We start from the raw sequence: 21,198 nt of genomic DNA on the forward strand, positions 1-21,198 counted from the left end.
TAAAAGAGTATTGTGTTGTGATGAAGCCACTTACTGTGGCTCTTCACATTCTGCAAGGCGAGGACAATTGTTTTTACGGAACACTCTTGCCCACTCTGGAGACGTTGATGTCTAAGACTCTGGATTTAAAAAAACACCTTGCAATCCTTGATGGCCTACCAGAGGCAATTGTTCAGGTAAGAGCTGCTATTTTATTTTGCATTTATATGTATCCAATCAATAGCTCAGTTGCATTTATCTGTGTCTAGATAATGTGAAGTATTTATAAGTGCAGGTCAATTTAGTAGTGACTGCTCTGTAGTAAGATTTATGCTATATGCCAAATATGTATAATACACTTGTTTTTAAGACTTGTTTTAATACTCTTGTTATGTCTTTTGTGTCATGTATTTCAGGCAATCAAAACCAGATTTGCACGTGTTCTTGAGGATAATGATGCTCTACTCGCTGCTGCAACCCTACCCAAGTTCAAGTTACGTTGGCTGCGTGACCAGGAGAGGAAGGACCTTGTAAAAGCAAGTCTAGTAGCAGAATGCAGAAAATATGTCCCAGAGCAGGATGAGCACCCAGGGGAAACCCCAACAACACAGCGCCGGCCATCTACCAAAGAGGATGAGTTCTTTAGCTTTGATGAGAGTGAGGAGGATGCCTATGTCTCTGTTGAAAATGAAGTAGCTGATTACTTTAAATCAGGAGCCACAGGGATGGACGCTCTGAATCAGTTTCCCATAATAAAGAACATATCACTGAAATATAATGCAGCCGCTCCATCCAGTGCCCCAGTGGAAAGACTCTTTAGCCTTGGGAACCTGATTCTCTCTCCAAAGAGGAAGAGGCTCTCAGATCAAAAGTTTGAGAAGCTTCTCCTCTTGAGGTACAATAACTGGTTTGAGAGCTAGCAATGTTGTGGCTACTGGTGAGAGATGAGACTTGTTAGCCCATTTTAACGTTTGTTGAGAATCTCATCTCTTATCTATATTTAGCTTTGCCTTATGAGGCATTTTTGTTAAAACATTTTGTTAACCTTTTGTACTACTGCTTGATTTGAAGGCCTGTTGCCCTGTTGATTGCAATAAATAGGTCTACAACATATGTTTATTGTGTTTGACTGTTCAGTTCTGTTCATTACATTAAAAAAGCAGACATACAAGTAACTTAAAAGTTACTTTCCCTAGTAACTAATTACTTTTGATTTACAGTAACTAGTAAAGTAATTCAATTACTTTTAAAAGAAGTAACTAATTACTAATTTTCAGTAACTTGCCCAACACTGGTTACTAATGACTCCTCGTGGTCACTAATGACTCCTCGTGGTCACTAATGACTCCTCATGGTCACTTATGACTCCTCGTGGTCACTAATGACTCCTCGTGGTCACTAATGACTCCTCGTGGTCACTTATGACTCCTCGTGGTCACTAATGACTCCTCATGGTCACTAATGACTCCTCGTGGTCACTAATGACTCCTCGTGGTCACTAATGACTCCTCGTGGTCATTAATGACTCCTCATGGTCACTAATGACTCCTCGTGGTCATTAATGACTCCTCATGGTCACTAATGACTCCTCGTGGTCACTAATGACTCCTCGTGGTCACTAATGACTCCTCGTGGTCACTAATGACTCCTCGTGGTCATTAATGACTCCTCATGGTCATTAATGACTCCTCATGGTCACTAATGACTCCTCATGGTCATTAATGACTCCTCGTGGTCACTAATGACTCCTCGTGGTCACTAATGACTCCTCGTGGTCACTAATGACTCCTCACCTGTTTCAGGCCGTCTCCTCTCGGCTGTTTTCGGCGGATCGAGCCAAACCGTCAGCCAGCAGAGCTTCTTCAAGACTCCTCCTGGCCTGGTGCACCTTCAGCTCCTGCTGCCTGCACACACACACACACACACACACACACAGGAGAGAGGAAGTCTTATTGTGGGTCCTCGTGAAGCATCTTAAGGATCAAATCAAAGTAATTGAACATAAACAGCTGAAATGACACAAACTGCAACCCTAAACTTATATATATAATATATATATATATATATAAGTTTATATATATATAAATATAAGTTTATATATATAAATAAATATATATAAGTTTACACATATATAAATATATGTATATATATATATATATTTATATATATTATATATGTATATATAAATATATATTTATATATATTATATATATTTATTTTTATATATATTATATATGTATATATGTATATATATTTATATATACGTATATGTATATATAAACAGAAATATACATATATATATATGCATACACATACATACATACAAAGGTATTTGTAACTGATAACACGAGCTAACGTTAGCCACCACGAGCTAAACCCTGTGGTCACACTGACATCACCGTCCTACAAGCTCCGCCTCTACTGGCTCCACCTCTACAGACTCCGCCTCTACTAGCTCTGTTACCTCAGAATGTCAAAACCAACAACAGAAAAAGAAACACGAATAACATTAATATTAATATTAACATTAATAACCAACCAGAGGAAGCTGCACTACGACGTGTTCACAGACGCCTTGAATGCAACACGTGAAACTAAATGTTCAATATTTAAACATTGAAGGAATGCTCAGAGATTTTTTTAATGAATAATTAAAAAAAGATGAGAAATAGAGATTGATGTAGCAGAGGAGAGGAAATAAGAGTAAGAGAGGGAGGAGGAGGAGGAGGAGGAGAGGAATGAGAGCGATTTAGGATGACAAGCACATTCAACTGAGGAGAGAGGAGGGAAGAGGGAGAGAATTGGAAATTAATGGAGGGGAGAGATAAGAAAAGAAGGAGGAGGCAAAGAGGGAGGGGGAATAAGAGGAGAGGAGCGACAGGGAGGAGGCGGAGGAGGAGGAGGAGGGCGTGAAATGGAAAGGGAGGAGAAAGACTAGAATGTATTGTTGGAGGGGAGAGGAGGACGACGATGGAGGAACATATTAAAAGTATGGAAGAAAGGATCCAGGAATACGATAAAGGAGGGAAGGAAGGACATGATGGGAGAGAAGGGCAGAATAAATAAGAAGGATGGAGGGAAGCAGTGGAATAGGAAAGAAAGTGAGGAATGATAGAAGAAAGGGGGGAAGGAGGGAAGGAAATAACAGGAGGAAAGGTGACGAGGAACGACTAAAGAAAGGAAAGGAATGAGATAAGGAAGGAGGGAAGGAGGGAAGGAGGGAAGGAGGGAGCCAGAGGACAGGGAGTCAGAGTGATGTATTCCAGTGATTCTGCTGGAATGGCTCCGGCCAGCTGTTCTGTGGTTTTCAACTGGACACACACACACACACACACACACATACACACACGTCGGTGTGTGTCCCCACAGTGCCCCCTGGTGTCCGCTGGCAGTAACTGTGGATGTGGTTTACAGGGACTCTGATGGTTCCCTTTTCTCTCTAAAATGTATTGGAGCATGTATTCATAAGGTGGACATGTGGCGGCGCCCGATGGACTCAGCTTGACCTTCAGTTTGACCTTCAGTTTGACCTTCAGCTTGACCTTCAGTTTGACCTTCAGTTTGACCTTCAGTTTGACCTTCAGCTTGTCCCACGGCGACAAAGAAAATAACAGAATGAATAAAAGAACAATGAAACCTGACGGTCCGGTTCCTGCTACGAATGAAACAAACTCATCTTTCTTCCATCAATAATTTAACCGTTTTTAGATCGACTTCCTCCTCCGAGCTCACGTTGGTTCAGCTCAGCTCCAAGAAAAGACTAAAACCTTGTATGTTCCAGACTAAAACCTTGTATGTTCCAGACTTAAACCTCGTATGATACAGACTTAAACCTCATATGATACAGACTTAAACCTCGTATGTTACAGACTTAGACCTCGTATGTTACAAACTTAAACCTCGTATGATACAGACTTAAACCTCGTATATTACAGACTTAAACCTCGTATGATACAGACTTAAACCTCGTATGATACAGACTTAAACCTCGTATGTTACAGACTTAAACCTTGTATGATACAGACTTAAACCTCGTATGTTACAGACTTAAACCTCGTATGATACAGACTTAAACCTCGTATGATACAGACTTAAACCTCGTATGTTACAGACTTAAACCTCGTATGATACAGACTTAAACCTCGTATGATACAGACTTAAACCTCGTATGATACAGACTTAAACCTCGTATGATACAGACTTAAACCTCGTATGTTACAGACTTAAACCTCGTATGATACAGACTTAAACCTCGTATGATACAGACTTAAACCTCGTATGTTACAGACTTAAACCTTGTATGATACAGACTTAAACCTCGTATGTTACAGACTTAAACCTCGTATGATACAGACTTAAACCTCGTATGATACAGACTTAAACCTTGTATGTTACAGACTTAAACCTCGTATGATACAGACTTAAACCTCGTATGATACAGACTTAAACCTTGTATGATACAGACTTAAACCTCATATGATACAGACTTAAACCTCGTATGATACAGACTTAAACCTCGTATGTTACAGACTTAAACCTTGTATGTTACAAACTTAAACCTCGTATGATACAGACTTAAACCTCGTATATTACAGACTTAAACCTCGTAGGATACAGACTTAAACCTCGTATGATACAGACTTAAACCTTGTATGTTACAGACTTAAACCTTGTATGATACAGACTTAAACCTCGTATGTTACAGACTTAAACCTCGTATGATACAGACTTAAAACTCGTATGATACAGACTTAAACCTTGTATGTTACAGACTTAAACCTCGTATGATACAGACTTAAACCTCGTATGATACAGACTTAAACCTCGTATGATACAGACTTAAACCTCGTATGATACAGACTTAAACCTCGTATGATACAGACTTAAACCTCGTATGATACAGACTTAAACCTTATATGATACAGACTTAAACCTCGTATGATACAGACTTAAATCTCGTATGATACAGACTTAAACCTCGTATGTTACAGACTTAAACCTTGTATGTTACAGACTTAAACCTTGTATGATAGACTTAAACCTCGTATGTTACAGACTTAAACCTCGTATGATACAGACTTAAACCTCGTATGTTACAGACTTAAACTTCGTATGTTACAGACTTAAACCTCGTATGTTACAGACTTAAACCGCGTATGTTACAGACTTAAACCTTGTATGATACAGACTTAAACCTCGTATGTTACAGACTTAAACCTCGTATGATACAGACTTAAACCTTGTATGATACAGACTTAAACCTCGTATGTTACAGACTTAAACCTCGTATGTTACAGACTTAAACCTCGTATGTTAGACTTAAACCTCGTATGATACAGACTTAAACCTCGTATGTTACAGACTTAAACCTCGTATGATACAGACTTAAACCTCGTATGTTACAGACTTAAACCTCGTATGATACAGACTTAAACCTCGTATGATACAGACTTAAACCTTGTATGTTACAGACTTAAACCTCGTATGATACAGACTTAAACCTCGTATGTTACAGACTTAAACCTCGTATGATACAGACTTAAACCTCGTATGATACAGACTTAAACCTCGTATGTTACAGACTTAAACCTCGTATGTTAGACTTAAACCTTGTATGTTACAGACTTAAACCTCGTATGATACAGACTTAAACCTCGTATGTTACAGACTTAAACCTCGTTTGATACAGACTTAAATCTCGTATGTTACAGACTTAAACCTCGTATGATACAGACTTAAACCTCATATGATACAGACTTAAACCTCATATGATACAGACTTAAACCTCGTATGTTACAGACTTAAACCTCGTATGATACAGACTTAAACCTCGTATGTTACAGACTTAAACCTCGTATGATACAGACTTAAACCTTGTATGTTACAGACTTAAACCTCGTATGATACAGACTTAAACCTTGTATGTTACAGACTTAAACCTCGTATGTTAGACTTAAACCTCGTATGATACAGACTTAAACCTCGTATGTTACAGACTTAAACCTTGTATGATACAGACTTAAACCTCGTATGATACAGACTTAAACCTCGTATGATACAGACTTAAACCTCGTATGATACAGACTTAAACCTCGTATGTTACAGACTTAAACCTCGTATGATGCAGACTTAAACCTCGTATGTTACAGACTTAAACCTCGTATGATACAGACTTAAACCTCGTATGATACAGACTTAAACCTCGTATGATACAGACTTAAACCTCGTATGATAAAGACTTAAACCTCGTATGATACAGACTTAAATCTCGTATGTTACAGACTTAAACCTCGTATGATACAGACTTAAACCTCGTATGTTACAGACTTAAACCTCGTATGTTACAGACTTAAACCTCGTATGATACAGACTTAAACCTCGTATGATAGACTTAAACCTCGTATGTTACAGACTTAAACCTCGTATGATAGACTTAAACCTCGTATGATACAGACTTAAACCTCGTATGTTACAGACTTAAACCTCGTATGATACAGACTTAAACCTCGTATGATACAGACTTAAACCTCGTATGATACAGACTTAAACCTTGTATGTTAGACTTAAACCTCGTATGATACAGACTTAAACCTCGTATGTTACAGACTTAAACCTCGTATGATACAGACTTAAACCTCGTATGATACAGACTTAAAACTCGTATGATACAGAATTAAACCTCGTATGATAAAGACTTAAACCTCGTATGATAGACTTAAATCTCGTATGTTACAGACTTAAACCTCGTATGATACAGACTTAAACCTCGTATGTTACAGACTTAAACCTCGTATGATACAGACTTAAACCTCGTATGATACAGACTTAAACCTCGTATGTTACAGACTTAAACCTCGTATGTTACAGACTTAAACCTCGTATGATACAGACTTAAACCTCGTATGATACAGACTTAAACCTCGTATGTTACAGACTTAAACCTCGTATGTTACAGACTTAAACCGCGTATGTTACAGACTTAAACCTTGTATGATACAGACTTAAACCTCGTATGTTACAGACTTAAACCTCGTATGATACAGACTTAAACCTTGTATGATACAGACTTAAACCTCGTATGTTACAGACTTAAACCTCGTATGTTACAGACTTAAACCTCGTATGTTAGACTTAAACCTCGTATGATACAGACTTAAACCTCGTATGTTACAGACTTAAACCTCGTATGATACAGACTTAAACCTCGTATGTTACAGACTTAAACCTCGTATGATACAGACTTAAACCTCGTATGATACAGACTTAAACCTCGTATGTTACAGACTTAAACCTCGTATGATACAGACTTAAACCTCGTATGTTACAGACTTAAACCTCGTATGTTAGACTTAAACCTTGTATGTTACAGACTTAAACCTCGTATGATACAGACTTAAACCTCGTATGTTACAGACTTAAACCTCGTTTGATACAGACTTAAATCTCGTATGTTACAGACTTAAACCTCGTATGATACAGACTTAAACCTCATATGATACAGACTTAAACCTCATATGATACAGACTTAAACCTCGTATGTTACAGACTTAAACCTCGTATGATACAGACTTAAACCTCGTATGTTACAGACTTAAACCTCGTATGATACAGACTTAAACCTTGTATGTTACAGACTTAAACCTCGTATGATACAGACTTAAACCTCGTATGATACAGACTTAAACCTCGTATTATACAGACTTAAACCTTGTATGTTACAGACTTAAACCTCGTATGTTAGACGTAAACCTCGTATGATACAGACTTAAACCTCGTATGTTACAGACTTAAACCTTGTATGATACAGACTTAAACCTCGTATGATACAGACTTAAACCTCGTATGATACAGACTTAAACCTCGTATGTTACAGACTTAAACCTCGTATGATGCAGACTTAAACCTCGTATGTTACAGACTTAAACCTCGTATGATACAGACTTAAACCTCGTATGATACAGACTTAAACCTCGTATGATACAGACTTAAACCTCGTATGATACAGACTTAAATCTCGTATGTTACAGACTTAAACAGACTTAAACCTCGTATGATACAGACTTAAACCTCGTATGTTACAGACTTAAACCTCGTATGTTACAGACTTAAACCTCGTATGATACAGACTTAAACCTCGTATGATAGACTTAAACCTCGTATGTTACAGACTTAAACCTCGTATGATAGACTTAAACCTCGTATGATACAGACTTAAACCTCGTATGTTACAGACTTAAACCTCGTATGATACAGACTTAAACCTCGTATGATACAGACTTAAACCTCGTATGATACAGACTTAAACCTTGTATGTTAGACTTAAACCTCGTATGATACAGACTTAAACCTCGTATGTTACAGACTTAAACCTCGTATGATACAGACTTAAACCTCGTATGATACAGACTTAAACCTCGTATGATACAGACTTAAACCTCGTATGATAAAGACTTAAACCTCGTATGATAGACTTAAATCTCGTATGTTACAGACTTAAACCTCGTATGATACAGACTTAAACCTCGTATGTTACAGACTTAAACCTCGTATGTTACAGACTTAAACCTCGTATGATACAGACTTAAACCTCGTATGTTACAGACTTAAACCTCGTATGTTACAGACTTAAACCTCGTATGATACAGACTTAAACCTCGTATGATACAGACTTAAACCTCGTATGATACAGACTTAAACCTCGTATGTTAGACTTAAACCTCGTATGTTACAGACTTAAACCTCGTATGATACAGACTTAAACCTCGTATGATACAGACTTAAACCTCGTATGTTACAGACTTAGACCTCGTATGATACAGACTTAAACCTTGTATGTTACAGACTTAAACCTCGTATGATACAGACTTAAACCTCGTATGATACAGACTTAAACCTCGTATGATACAGACTTAAACCTTGTATGTTACAGACTTAAACCTCGTATGTTAGACTTAAACCTCGTATGATACAGACTTAAACCTCGTATGTTACCGACTTAAACCTCGTATGATACAGACTTAAACCTCGTATGATACAGACTTAAACCTCGTATGATACAGACTTAAACCTCGTATGATACAGACTTAAACCTCGTATGTTACAGACTTAAACCTCGTATGATGCAGACTTAAACCTCGTATGTTACAGACTTAAACCTCGTATGATACAGACTTAAACCTCGTATGATACAGACTTAAACCTCGTATGATACAGACTTAAACCTCGTATGATAAAGACTTAAACCTCGTATGATACAGACTTAAATCTCGTATGTTACAGACTTAAACCTCGTATGATACAGACTTAAACCTCGTATGATACAGACTTAAACCTCGTATGATAGACTTAAACCTCGTATGTTACAGACTTAAACCTCGTATGATAGACTTAAACCTCGTATGATACAGACTTAAACCTCGTATGTTACAGACTTAAACCTCGTATGATAGACTTAAACCTCGTATGATACAGACTTAAACCTCGTATGATACAGACTTAAACCTTGTATGTTAGACTTAAACCTCGTATGATACAGACTTAAACCTCGTATGTTACAGACTTAAACCTCGTATGATACAGACTTAAACCTCGTATGATACAGACTTAAACCTCGTATGATACAGACTTAAACCTCGTATGATAAAGACTTAAACCTCGTATGATACAGACTTAAATCTTGTATGTTACAGACTTAAACCTCGTATGATACAGACTTAAACCTCGTATGTTACAGACTTAAACCTCGTATGTTACAGACTTAAACCTCGTATGATACAGACTTAAACCTCGTATGTTACAGACTTAAACCTCGTATGTTACAGACTTAAACCTCGTATGATACAGACTTAAACCTCGTATGATACAGACTTAAACCTCGTATGATACAGACTTAAACCTCGTATGTTAGACTTAAACCTCGTATGTTACAGACTTAAACCTCGTATGATACAGACTTAAACCTCGTATGATACAGACTTAAACCTCGTATGTTACAGACTTAAACCTCGTATGATACAGACTTAAACCTCGTATGATACAGACTTAAACCTCATATGTTACAGACTTAAACCTCGTATGTTACAGACTTAAACCTCGTATGATACAGACTTAAACCTCGTATGTTAGACTTAAACCTCGTATGATACAGACTTAAACCTCGTATGTTACAGACTTAAACCTTATATGATACAGACTTAAACCTCGTATGTTACAGACTTAAACCTCGTATGATACAGACTTAAACCTCGTATGTTAGACTTAAACCTCGTATGATACAGACTTAAACCTCGTATGATACAGACTTAAACCTCGTATGATACAGACTTAAACCTCGTATGATACAGACTTAAACCTCGTATGATACAGACTTAAACCTCGTATGTTACAGACTTAAACCTCGTATGTTACAGACTTAAACCTCGTATGATACAGACTTAAACCTCGTATGTTAGACTTAAACCTCGTATGATACAGACTTAAACCTCGTATGTTACAGACTTAAACCTCGTATGATACAGACTTAAACCTCATATGTTATAGACTTAAACCTCGTATGTTACAGACTTAAACCTCGTATGATACAGACTTAAACCTCGTATGTTAGACTTAAACCTCGTATGATACAGACTTAAACCTCGTATGTTACAGACTTAAACCTCGTATGATACAGACTTAAACCTCGTATGATACAGACTTAAACCTCGTATGATACAGACTTAAACCTCGTATGATACAGACTTAAACCTCGTATGTTACAGACTTAAACCTCGTATGATACAGACTTAAACCTCGTATGATACAGACTTAAACCTCGTATGTTACAGACTTAAACCTCATCGCTGAGCGTATCTGAAACCCAGCTTCTACTTTCTCCTCCTCCTCTTCCTCCTCCTCTTCCTCCTCCTCCTCCTCCTCATCATGCTTCAATACTCCTTATCTCTCATTTCCCTTACTATCCCGTCCTCCTCTCTCACTCTGCAACTTATTCCTCCCGTGACCCAGCATGCATCAGTGCTCTGCACTCATGGATCGGTGTGGATGAGGGAGGCGATGGCTTCACACGGATGAACAAATAACAAACGGTGTTTTTTACACAGCTGAGGCGTGTCTGATACTGAAACTGTTTGTTTTTAACACAGAACACAGAACACAGAACAGTCCTCGCGTCCCGAGGCTCTAAACCGTCTGAAAGCAACGACACTCAGAGACGCTGCAGGTACCGACTAACCACAGGTACTGACTAACCACAGGTACTGACTAACCACAGGTACCGACTAACCACAGGTACCGACTAACCACACAGGTACCGACTAACCACAGGTACCGACTAACCACACAGGTACCGACTAATCACAGGTACTGACTAACCACAGGTACTGACTAACCACACAGGTACTGACTAACCACACAGGTACTGACTCACCACAGGTACCGACTAACCACAGGTACCGACTAATCACAGGTACTGACTAACCACACAGGTACTGACTAACCACAGGTACCGACTAACCACAGGTACCGACTAACCACAGGTACTGACTAACCACACAGGTACTGACTAACCACAGGTACCGACTAACCACAGGTACTGACTAACCACAGGTACTGACTAACCACAGGTACCGACTAACCACAGGTACTGACTAACCACAGGTACTGACTAACCACAGGTACTGACTAACCACAGGTACCGACTAACCACAGGTACTGACTAACCACACAGGTACTGACTAACCACAGGTACCGACTAACCACAGGTACCGACTAACCACAGGTACTGTACATGACGTACGTCTGTGAGCTCAGACCGATTCCAGGAACACCACATTGGGCGTGAGGCGCTCAGGTTCTCAGAGTCTCCGCGTGTCTCTGGCCTCGGGGGGAGACGCTGCCTCCCCGAGGTCTCGGGGGGAGACGCTGCCTCCCCGAGGTCTCGGGGGGAGACGCTGCCTCCCCGAGGCCTCGGGGGGAGACGCTGCCTCCCCGAGGCCTCGGGGGGAGACGCTGCCTCCCCGAGGCCTCGGGGGGAGACGCTGCCTCCCCGAGGTCTCGGGGGGAGGGCAGCTGCAGGCGGCGCCGCTCACCGGATCTGCTCGTCGGTGACGGTGAAGGCCCGGCAGAGCGGCTGCGACGCGTTGAGCCAGATGGCCGGGTTCTTCTCGGCCGCCGCCGTCGTCTGGCCCGTGATCGGCGTGGAGCTCATGTGCAGGGCGCTGGCGATGGCCGACAGCAGCGTGTCGGCGCCGGAGTCCGGACCGAGGCCTGCAGAGAGAGAGAGGTCAGAGGTCAGAGGTCGGGACGGGAGCCCCGGGCAGGTTCAGGCCCGTGATGGAGACTCACCCTGCAGGCCTCTGGGCAGGTCCATGGTCCGCAGGACTTCCTCCGTGACGTCTGAAGGCTGCAGGCCTTTCAACCTCCTCTCCCAGAACAGCTGCAGGATGAGTATGTTTTTAAAGAGGAACAGAAGTTACATAACAAACGGAGATTAAATAACATGACGGCGGCCTCCCGCGTCAGAGTTGGTTTGACCCGTCCAGCCTCCGTTTGCTCGTGGCGCTCTAAGCGTCTCATCGTGGCGCCGTGGAAGGTTTCATCAGACTGCAGCGGCGCTGTGAACGAATGACCCTGAACACAACGCCTCAAAGGGAACTCGTGTCCTGATGTTGTGGTGTCACACCACTAACGACAGACTGGGGAGCAGCAGGGCGACACATGGAGGAGAGCTCGCCACCAGGTCAGAGGTCAACGACGGACACAGAGTCCGAGGTGAAGGTCAAATATTCACTGAAGAGTGGACTTGAAACACATCAGAGGAGAACTGACGTGTTCCAGCTTCTCTCTCTCCTATTCTTCACCTTCATCCCTCCATCTTTCGTTCCCTGTCTGAGGCTCACGCTGCTTCTCCCCCGACGCCTCAGCGCCCTCTAGTGGCCACGGTCACCATGACAACCTGCTTCACCCAGCGCCGCTTGTGTAACAGCCTGACACCAGAGTGTGTGTGTGTGTGTGTGTGTGTGTGTGTGTGTGTGTGTGTGTGTGTGTGTGTTCGTGTGGATGTGTGTGTGTGTGTGGATGTGTGTGTGTGTGTGTGTGTGTGTGTTCGTGTGGATGTGTGTGTGTGTGTGTGTGTGTGGATGTGTGTGTTTGTGTGTGTGTGTGTGTGTGTGGATGTGTGTGTGTGTGTGTGTGTGTGTTTGTGTGTGTGTGTGTTTGTGTGTGTGTGTGTGTGTGGCCTCTCACCTGTCTGGGCTGCTCGTTAGCTCTCTGCAGGTCTGCCTTCACTTTGTTGCCGGGGTGACTGGTCACCATGGTGACGGGCTGTTTAAAGATGGATGCCGTCTGTCTGATCGGTAGCGCCGTGTTCAGGTCCGGTTTCCCTCCCTGAGGAGACAGCCTGTGTGTTGGTGACGTGTTTCCTTCCTTTCCTCACCCTCCCTCCCTTCTCTCCTTTCTACCTTCTTACCTTCCTTTCCCTTCTCGCTTTCTTTCCCTTCCTTGTCCCCTCTTTCCTTATTTACTTCCTAATTTTACCTTTCAAAATAAAAGCACTACGAGTGATAATAAACATGTAATAAGTGTCTTTGTGCTTGTTTACGTACGTGTGTTAAAGCGTTAACTCCAAGTTAAGGTTTCACAGACCACAACAGGAAGTGTGTGTGCGTGTGTGTTTTTGTTTGTTTTAGTGTGGTAGAGTGTGTGTGTGTCAGCTGACCAAAAGTCAATACAACCACAAGGCTGAAACAAGTCGAGTCAAACCCCCACGAGACCGAGACCGTCAACCTGTTGCAGGCCCAGCGAGTTGATCTATAAGCCCCGCCCCCTCAGCGTTACCTTGGCCAGGCCCAGCGTGTTGATCTATAAGCCCCGCCCCCTCAGCGTTACCTTGGCCAGGCCCAGCGTGTTGATCTATAAGCCCCGCCCCTCCAGCGTTACCTTGGCCAGGCCCAGCGTGTTGATCTATAAGCCCCGCCCCCCCAGCGTTACCTTGGCCAGGCCCAGCGTGTTGATCTATAAGCCCCGCCCCCCCAGCGTTACCTTGGCCAGGCCAAGCGGGTCGTGTCGTAGCCTCTGCTTGTTCTTCTGCAGTTTGCCGGGCGCTATCTTCCCCGTCCGGAAGTCGAAGCATCCCAGATCCACTTCGTTTCCAAGGTAACGAGACAACTGAGGCTTACTCCGGAACTTCTTCCCCGAAGGACTGAAGGAGGGAAAGAAGGGAGGGAGGAAGAGGGAGAGTCTGACCCATGAAGATATCATCAGCTCAATGTCGGACATCATTTGCAGACTTCTGATTGTCAGGAATTAAAGTGATCCTAACTCCAGCGTGACTCTCAGGAGATGGAGTTAAACCTCCTGCGCCCCACCTGTAGTACCACTGCGCCCCACTAGAGGGGCTTCAAGGCCTTCACTCTTCAAATGCTTCATTGTTTTTATAAATATCACCCCAACTTGATTGGTTGATACCTTTATTCCTAACGTGGAAGCTCAGAGAACTGCCCATGTTCAGCGTAGCCTTCACTGTGTGTGTGAAGGTATCCATGACGACAACCTTCAGTTTTAATACTCCAGTGAAGAGTGAATTAAAAGTCCTTTAGGTTCAGACCGTCCCTGAAGGACGTGAGGAGCAGACCTCGTGTCCAAGCGTGTCCTCACTTTCCCCAAACGGTCCTCACGGGTCCTCGGTCCTCACAGAGACCGAAGTACAAGAGCACACACACAGTCGCTCAGCTGCGTCTGACATGTAGGTCAAAGCAGAGATCAGAGACTGTGTGTGTGTGTTTCATCTTGCTCTGGCTCTTTACTGGCGCTGTGCGTGGAAGTCCTCCAGACAACATGAGGCGTGTGGAGATGGAGCCACCGGAGGCCCGGCAGCCTGTTTTTTGCTCTTCCAGTAAGACGACCTGCTGACTGGTTTCCTGACTGGAACCGATGAGTCACGTCACAGCGAACTGAGAGCGGAGCGGCCCGGCTCCTCCGAGGGCTCTGGGTGTGACGGCAGTAAACAGGAAGCGAGCGGCCGGCGGCTCGGCGGGCGTCACGGCCTCAAAGCCACAGGCTGCACGGCGGCAGCGACGTCATTTCCTAGCCGGGGGGGGGGGCTGAACTTAGAGAAGAGCTTCAACGTGACGACAGACGCTTGTCTCTGTGAGGCGTGAGGAAGAGGAGCGTGAAGGTGACGCCGCTCACTCGCTTTTCTTTCTTCCAGAGAGTCGACTCGTGAGAGCGAGGCTGAGTGAGGAAGAGGAGGTCAGGCGTGAGGCAGGAGGGGCGGAGCTATCACTCCTGTCTGGTGCTTTTGTAATTAGGAGTTGCTTACTTTGCCCAATGGAATGTTTTCATCTCATATGTTGAGATAATCGGCTTGAAAACAAGAAAAATAATCTCATAAATGGGGCGGACAAAATAATAGAAACATAACCTCAGTATGACACCGCTAATTATATATATATATATATATATATATATATATACCTCGTGATTGTCTCACTAAACCTTTAATAATGACGATATATTGCAGGACGCTATTAATATTCATATTATACAACGTTTTCTTAAAGGAATAAGTCAACAGTTGGCATTGGAGCAGCAGACTCTGCTACTCATATATATATATAAATGTATTTATTTATATATATATATATACATTTATTTATATATATATAAATATATTTATATATGTATTTATATATATACATTTATTTATATATATAAATATATTTATATATGTATTTATATATAAAAATAAATAAATGTGTGTTTATATATAAATAAATAAATACATATATATATACATATATATATGTATATATATATATATATATATCGGATTATACATGTTGATATATACATATGTATAATATATAACGTAATAATATGTTAGCCTGGATGTTGGCAGACTGTCCGGTAGTTCGTGGTCGTATGTATATATATATATTTGTGTAATCTGAACTCCTGGCTGTTAGCGGTTGTTTCCGGTGGTGTTTGTTGTCACGGTGACTGAATGTCATCGTAGAAACATAAATGAAGAGAAGCTGAAGTAGCATATGAAGGCTGCGCTGCAGCGGAGGACCCTGAAGCATCCTGGAGGACCGGCTGCAGACATTCATTTTGAAAGAGGAGCAGCCAATGGGGGACCTCCAAACACTCCACCGACCAATGGCGTCGCTTCATCGGTCACTGAGGAAGTCAGGGAGAGGTTCACTGTTCCTCAAGTAATCGTCGTCATAGTGATACAGAAGTAATAATACCGAAAGAGAAAAGTGAATCACTCGTATTTAAGCTATAATGCGTCTGACGTATGAATGGTGTTACGCAATAACCGCCCTGGACGGTCGTTTTCACCGCAGCCGGCGGCGCCAACCGCAGACTGACTTCTTCTGAACGGTCAATGCATCGACTCGTCCGTCGTTATGGCGACCCCCTGACGCTGCGCAGCATCCTCAGAGACGTACCAAAGGTCAAAGGTCAGAAGTTATTGAAGAATAAAGAACAAGCCTCACACAGTGGAACCAGAGGGGGGTCCAAACCGCCCAGAACCCAGCAGAACATACCAGTTACATGTGTGACGTCACCCCCCCCCCCCCCCTCAGCATCACTCACTCAGAGGCCGACAAGGGAACGAGTGACGAGTGATGCAACACAAATATAAAAACAACTGTCAAAACCTGAACCAGCACGATCTGCTTTGGTGGACTGGTGGTCTGTGGTCTCTGTGGTCTCAGTGGTCTCTGGTCTCTGTGGTCTCTGTGGTCTCTGGTCTCAGTGGTCTCTGGTCTCAGTGGTCTCTGGGGTCTCTGGTCTCTGTGGTCTCTGGTCTCAGTGGTCTCTGTGGTCTCTGGTCTCTGTGGTCTCTGGTCTCAGTGGTCTCTGGTCTCTGTGGTCTCTGGTCTCTGGTCTCTGGTCTCACTGGTCTCAGTGGTCTCTGGTCTCTGGTGTCTCTGGTGTCTCTGTGGTCTCTGTGGTCTGTGGTCTCTGTGGTCTCTGGTCTCTGTGGTCTCTGTGGTCTCTGGTCTCTGTGGTCTCTGGTCTCTGTGGTCTCAGTGGTCTCTGTGGTCTCTGTGGTCTCTGGTCTATGTGGTCTCTGTGGTCTCTGTGGTCTCTGGTCTCTGTGGTCTCTGGTCTCTGTGGTCTCTGTGGTCTCTGGTCTCTGTGGTCTTTGTGGTCTCTGTGGTCTCTGTGGTCTCTGTGGTCTATGTGGTCTCTGGTCTCTGTGGTCTTTGTGGTCTCTGTGGTCTCTGTGGTCTATGTGGTCTCTGGTCTCAGTGGTCTCTGTGGTCTTTGTGGTCTCTGTGGTCTCTGGTCTCTGTGGTCTCTGTGGTCTCTGGTCTCTGTGGTCTATGTGGTCTCTCTGGTCTCTGGTCTCAGTGGTCTCTGTGGTCTCTGTGGTCCCCCGTTGGGGGTCCCCTGGTCCACAGCCCGGACAAGAACAACGTTTCAGTGTGTGTGTGTGTGTGTGTTCATAAAAAACGCCTCGAACCAGGACTCTTACAGGAGCAACTACATTGTAACTATCCATCCATCCATTATCAATACCGCTTATCGTCATTAGGGTTGCGTGGGCGCTGGAGCCGATCCCAGCTGACAGGGCGAGGGCAGGGACACCCTGGACAGGCCGCCAGTCCATCGAGGGCACATATAGAGACACACAACCATTCACTCTCACATTCACACCTATGGGACATTTAGAGATCAATTAACCTGCAGCATGTCTTTGGACTGTGGGAGGAAGCCGGAGAACCCGGAGGGAACCCACGCTGCCACGGGGAGAACATGCAAACTCCACACAGAAGGACCGCCTCGACCGGGAATTGAACCCACGGCCCTCTGGCTGTGAGGCGACAGTGCTAGCCACTACACCACCATGTAACTAACTAAAGTGTAATTAACTACATTGTAACTACATTGTAACCACATTGTAACCACATTGTAACCACATTGTAACTACATTGTAACCACATTGTAACTACATTGTAACCACATTGTAACCACATTGTAACTACATTGTAACCACATTGTAACCACATTGTAACTACATTGTAACCACATTGTAACTACATTGTAACCACATTGTAACCACATTGTAACTGCATTGTAACCACATTGTAACTACAATGTAACTACATTGTAACTACATTGTAACTCCTCTGGACTCTTTCTGGTCAACTCGTTGTGGCCCACGAGGAGCGCGTGGCGGTCAGTATCGTGGGGTCCATCCGCCTCTCGGGGTCCGGCCGGCGGCGCTGATGAGGGGGCTACCTGTAGTAGTAGACGTCGCTCTTTCCGGCGCTCAGCCCGGACTTCCTGATCACTTCTTCTTTCTTCCAGCCGGGAGGCAGCGCGGGGCAGTCCGACCTCTTCTTCTCCATCATCGCGGGGCTCGTAGACTCCCCCCCCCCGGGGTCGGGCGGGTCGATCGCCGGTGAAAGGCTCCGTCCCGGACGGGCAGCGTGGTCGTGGAGCCCCGGAGCGGGAGGAGCAGCAGCCGGGCGGACCGACGTCACGGGCGTTACGTTAACGGCGGCTCTCCCTCCCTCCGCCCCGGCTGTTTGCGCCGCTTATTTCGGGGTTAAGTACAAATTTAAAAAAATAAAAAGTGTCCCAGTCCGGAGCGCGCGCTGCGGGGTCCCGGTCCAACTGCCTTCTGCCCGGAGTTAGTCCTGTTGGGCCGAACCGGAGGAACCAGCGATGATCTGAGCCGGACTGGACCAACGGCAGGCTGTGACGTCTGCGATATCACACACACACACACATGCGCGCACACACACGCACGCACGCACACTCGCACACACATACATACACTTCCGTACGCGCGCACACACGCTCTCAGAGATCGTCTATGGTGACAAACCAAGGACTCGGCGGGGAAATGGCTCCCCGTTAAAGGGCCAGTGTCGCGCTGGTTCTCGGTAGCCTGCGTTGTTGTTACACCGGTTGGTAAGAAATGGGAATAAAATATTAATTCTCTAAAATATAATATTTGCAAATGTGACGACAGACGACATAAACAGAGTAGACTACAACTATGATATACTCCTCTGGTTGTATAGAAGTCTATCCCCTTTATGCCATTTGTTGCACTATCGAGTTAAGATGCACTGAATATTTGCACTAATTTAGCAACCCCAGAAATATATATTTATATCTCCGCATTATTTATAACCTGTATATCATGTATTTATTATGATATTTTCTGTTGCACTTCTGGTTAGATGCCAAACTGCATTTCGTTGCTCTGTACTTGTACATGTGTCATGACAATAACGTTGAATCTAATCTAATCTAATCTAATCTATGCTTCATGTGTTAAAGCTGCATTCTCTCTCCTGACCACCAGGGGTCGACTCCTCTGGTTGTATAGAAGTCTCTGCTCCATGTGTACCACCCTGAAGACCCCCGACTCCCAAGCAGTGACCTCCGCCCGGCGAACGAGCTGAACTGATTTTTACTGTCGCTTTGAAAGATAATGGGGCAACCCCATCCCCCCATGAACCCCATCCACCAGCTTTGGACCACCGGGTCCCCCTCCCCCGAGCTCAGCAGGGGCCCATGCCTCACAAACCCCCCCACAGCAGCCGGCCCAGACTCTGTGTCTCCAGAACATCAGCTCCATCGCCCAGAAGGCTCCGCAGAGGATGAAGAAGTTCAACCTGCCAAAGACCACCATGGTGCACGTCTACCCCTCCATCATGGAGTCCTCTGCTCCACCTTCAGCGTCCGGTAGACCCGAGTCCTCTGGCAGGAGGCTGAGGTCCATCAGGACCAGGATCTCACTCCACAGATACGGTTGTTTCCATAAGCAGTCGGGTTCATCCCTGAAGCTCAGGAACCGGTCGGTATCTCCTACTGGTGCACGTTGTTGACTGTTACGCAACAATCATATCGGATGTGTCACGGGCCGATGAACCAGTTCTGATTCTGATTCTGATTCTAAAAATAATTCTCAAACTGTCCATTTCTTAAGAAACCTACACCACCGCTCAAAAGTTTGGGGTCACATAGAAATGTCCTTATTGTTCAATGAAGATCACATTACATCATAACTCTCTCCATAGTTAATGTGGAGATGACTATTCTCTGGTGTTAGTGAAGTCTCTACAGAGGTGTGTAGAGGCCCATCTCCAGTGTTTTAATGGTACATTGTGTTATCGCCTTAGAAGACTAGCGGAGGAGTAGAAAACCCTTCAAACCCTTTTCATGTGAGCGCAGCTGAAAACAGTTATGCTGCTGAGAGAAGCTATAAAACGGGCCTTCCTTTGAGCCACAAGAAGAACTACATTAATATTTAGAAGAAACATCATTATTTATAACCTCCTCAACGTCTGGACTAGATTTTATATTCATTAGATAAATAAAAGTGAGAGTTTACATGGGAAACACATAATTGTCTGAACCCAAACTTTAGACCGATGTCTTTAGATGATGAGTTAATGGATGAAGACGAAGGTGACTGCTCATGTTGCTGCTGATGGGAGAACTCCTCCTGACAGCGTCTGTTTTCAGGGGCCTGTACTTTGAGGCAGAGTGAGGCGTCGCTGCGTTGTCCACCCCTCTCTGTTTCAATCCCTCTCCAGTGACGTCACAGGCTTGGGGTTAAAGGGGGCTGATGCAACCATGAACACTGGCGGGAGGGCCTTGGGTCCTGGAAGTGGACATGGCCGAAGTTTTAAATGGTCTTCTTTGTGACCATCTGGGAGATATATATATAGATATAGATAGATATCTATATCTATCTATAGATATATATTATATATATCTATAGATATATATAATATCTATAGATAGATAGATATAGATCTGAGTCTTGGGGAACATTGGGCAGGTCTCCATGTCTTACCTTTCCTTACACACTGACAGGGTGACAGATGGGGGCAGACACACCATGGACCCTAGTGAGAGAACCTGTGGTGACAAGAGGAGGAGGAGGAGGAAGAGGAGGAGGAAGAGGAAGAGGAGGAGGATGTGCTGAAGGAAGGATTTCCAAATGTAGGTGTCAGAAGTTGATCCTCTAAAACTGACCAAAAAAAACATTAAATGGCAAAGTGGAGAAATGATAATTGTGATTATTGTCACGGTGTGTTGGAGTGGTGACGAGCAGCTTTAGCGTCGTGGTCCAGTTGGTGGTCTGGGACTTGGTCTGGGACTTGGTCTGGGTAATGGCCTCTGTTTAAGAGTGGCTATAATTTATTCCTGTATTTATTGAGGTCTGTTAACTAGGAGGAAGTA

At 43.8% G+C, this 21,198-nt stretch overlaps 1 protein-coding gene and 1 long non-coding RNA gene across 5 annotated transcripts in view; one reads left to right on the forward strand and one right to left on the reverse strand.

Moving 5' to 3' along the window:
- The window catches only part of mbd2 (methyl-CpG binding domain protein 2), a 36,109-nt gene extending 17,179 nt beyond the window's left edge, over positions 1-18,930 (reverse strand). For 2 of the 4 annotated variants that reach the window (XR_008833869.1, XM_056432173.1), the window contains exons 1-6: positions 18,232-18,918; positions 14,014-14,173; positions 13,219-13,359; positions 12,319-12,409; positions 12,063-12,240; positions 1,773-1,883 (exon numbers count right to left, since the gene is read on the reverse strand). Coding sequence is in view for 3 of the 4 variants with exons in the window: in XM_056432173.1 (XP_056288148.1) it covers positions 1,778-1,883; positions 12,063-12,240; positions 12,319-12,409; positions 13,219-13,359; positions 14,014-14,173; positions 18,232-18,344 (789 nt within the window). In the remaining variant the exon portion in view is untranslated. Of the gene's footprint in view, positions 1-1,772; positions 1,884-12,062; positions 12,241-12,318; positions 12,410-13,218; positions 13,360-14,013; positions 14,174-18,231 lie in introns of all 4 variants that reach the window. The other 2 variants (XM_056432176.1, XM_056432174.1) reach the window with 2 other exon arrangements.
- Positions 18,452-19,920, forward strand: LOC130205065 (uncharacterized). Its single transcript, XR_008833873.1, has 2 exons — positions 18,452-18,540; positions 19,310-19,920. It is a non-coding gene; the product is annotated as an uncharacterized LOC130205065 (long non-coding RNA).
- Positions 19,921-21,198: the final 1,278 nt, after the last annotated feature.

Source organism: Pseudoliparis swirei, chromosome 15, assembly GCF_029220125.1.
Source record: "Pseudoliparis swirei isolate HS2019 ecotype Mariana Trench chromosome 15, NWPU_hadal_v1, whole genome shotgun sequence".
NCBI classification, from domain to species: domain Eukaryota; kingdom Metazoa; phylum Chordata; class Actinopteri; order Perciformes; family Liparidae; genus Pseudoliparis; species Pseudoliparis swirei.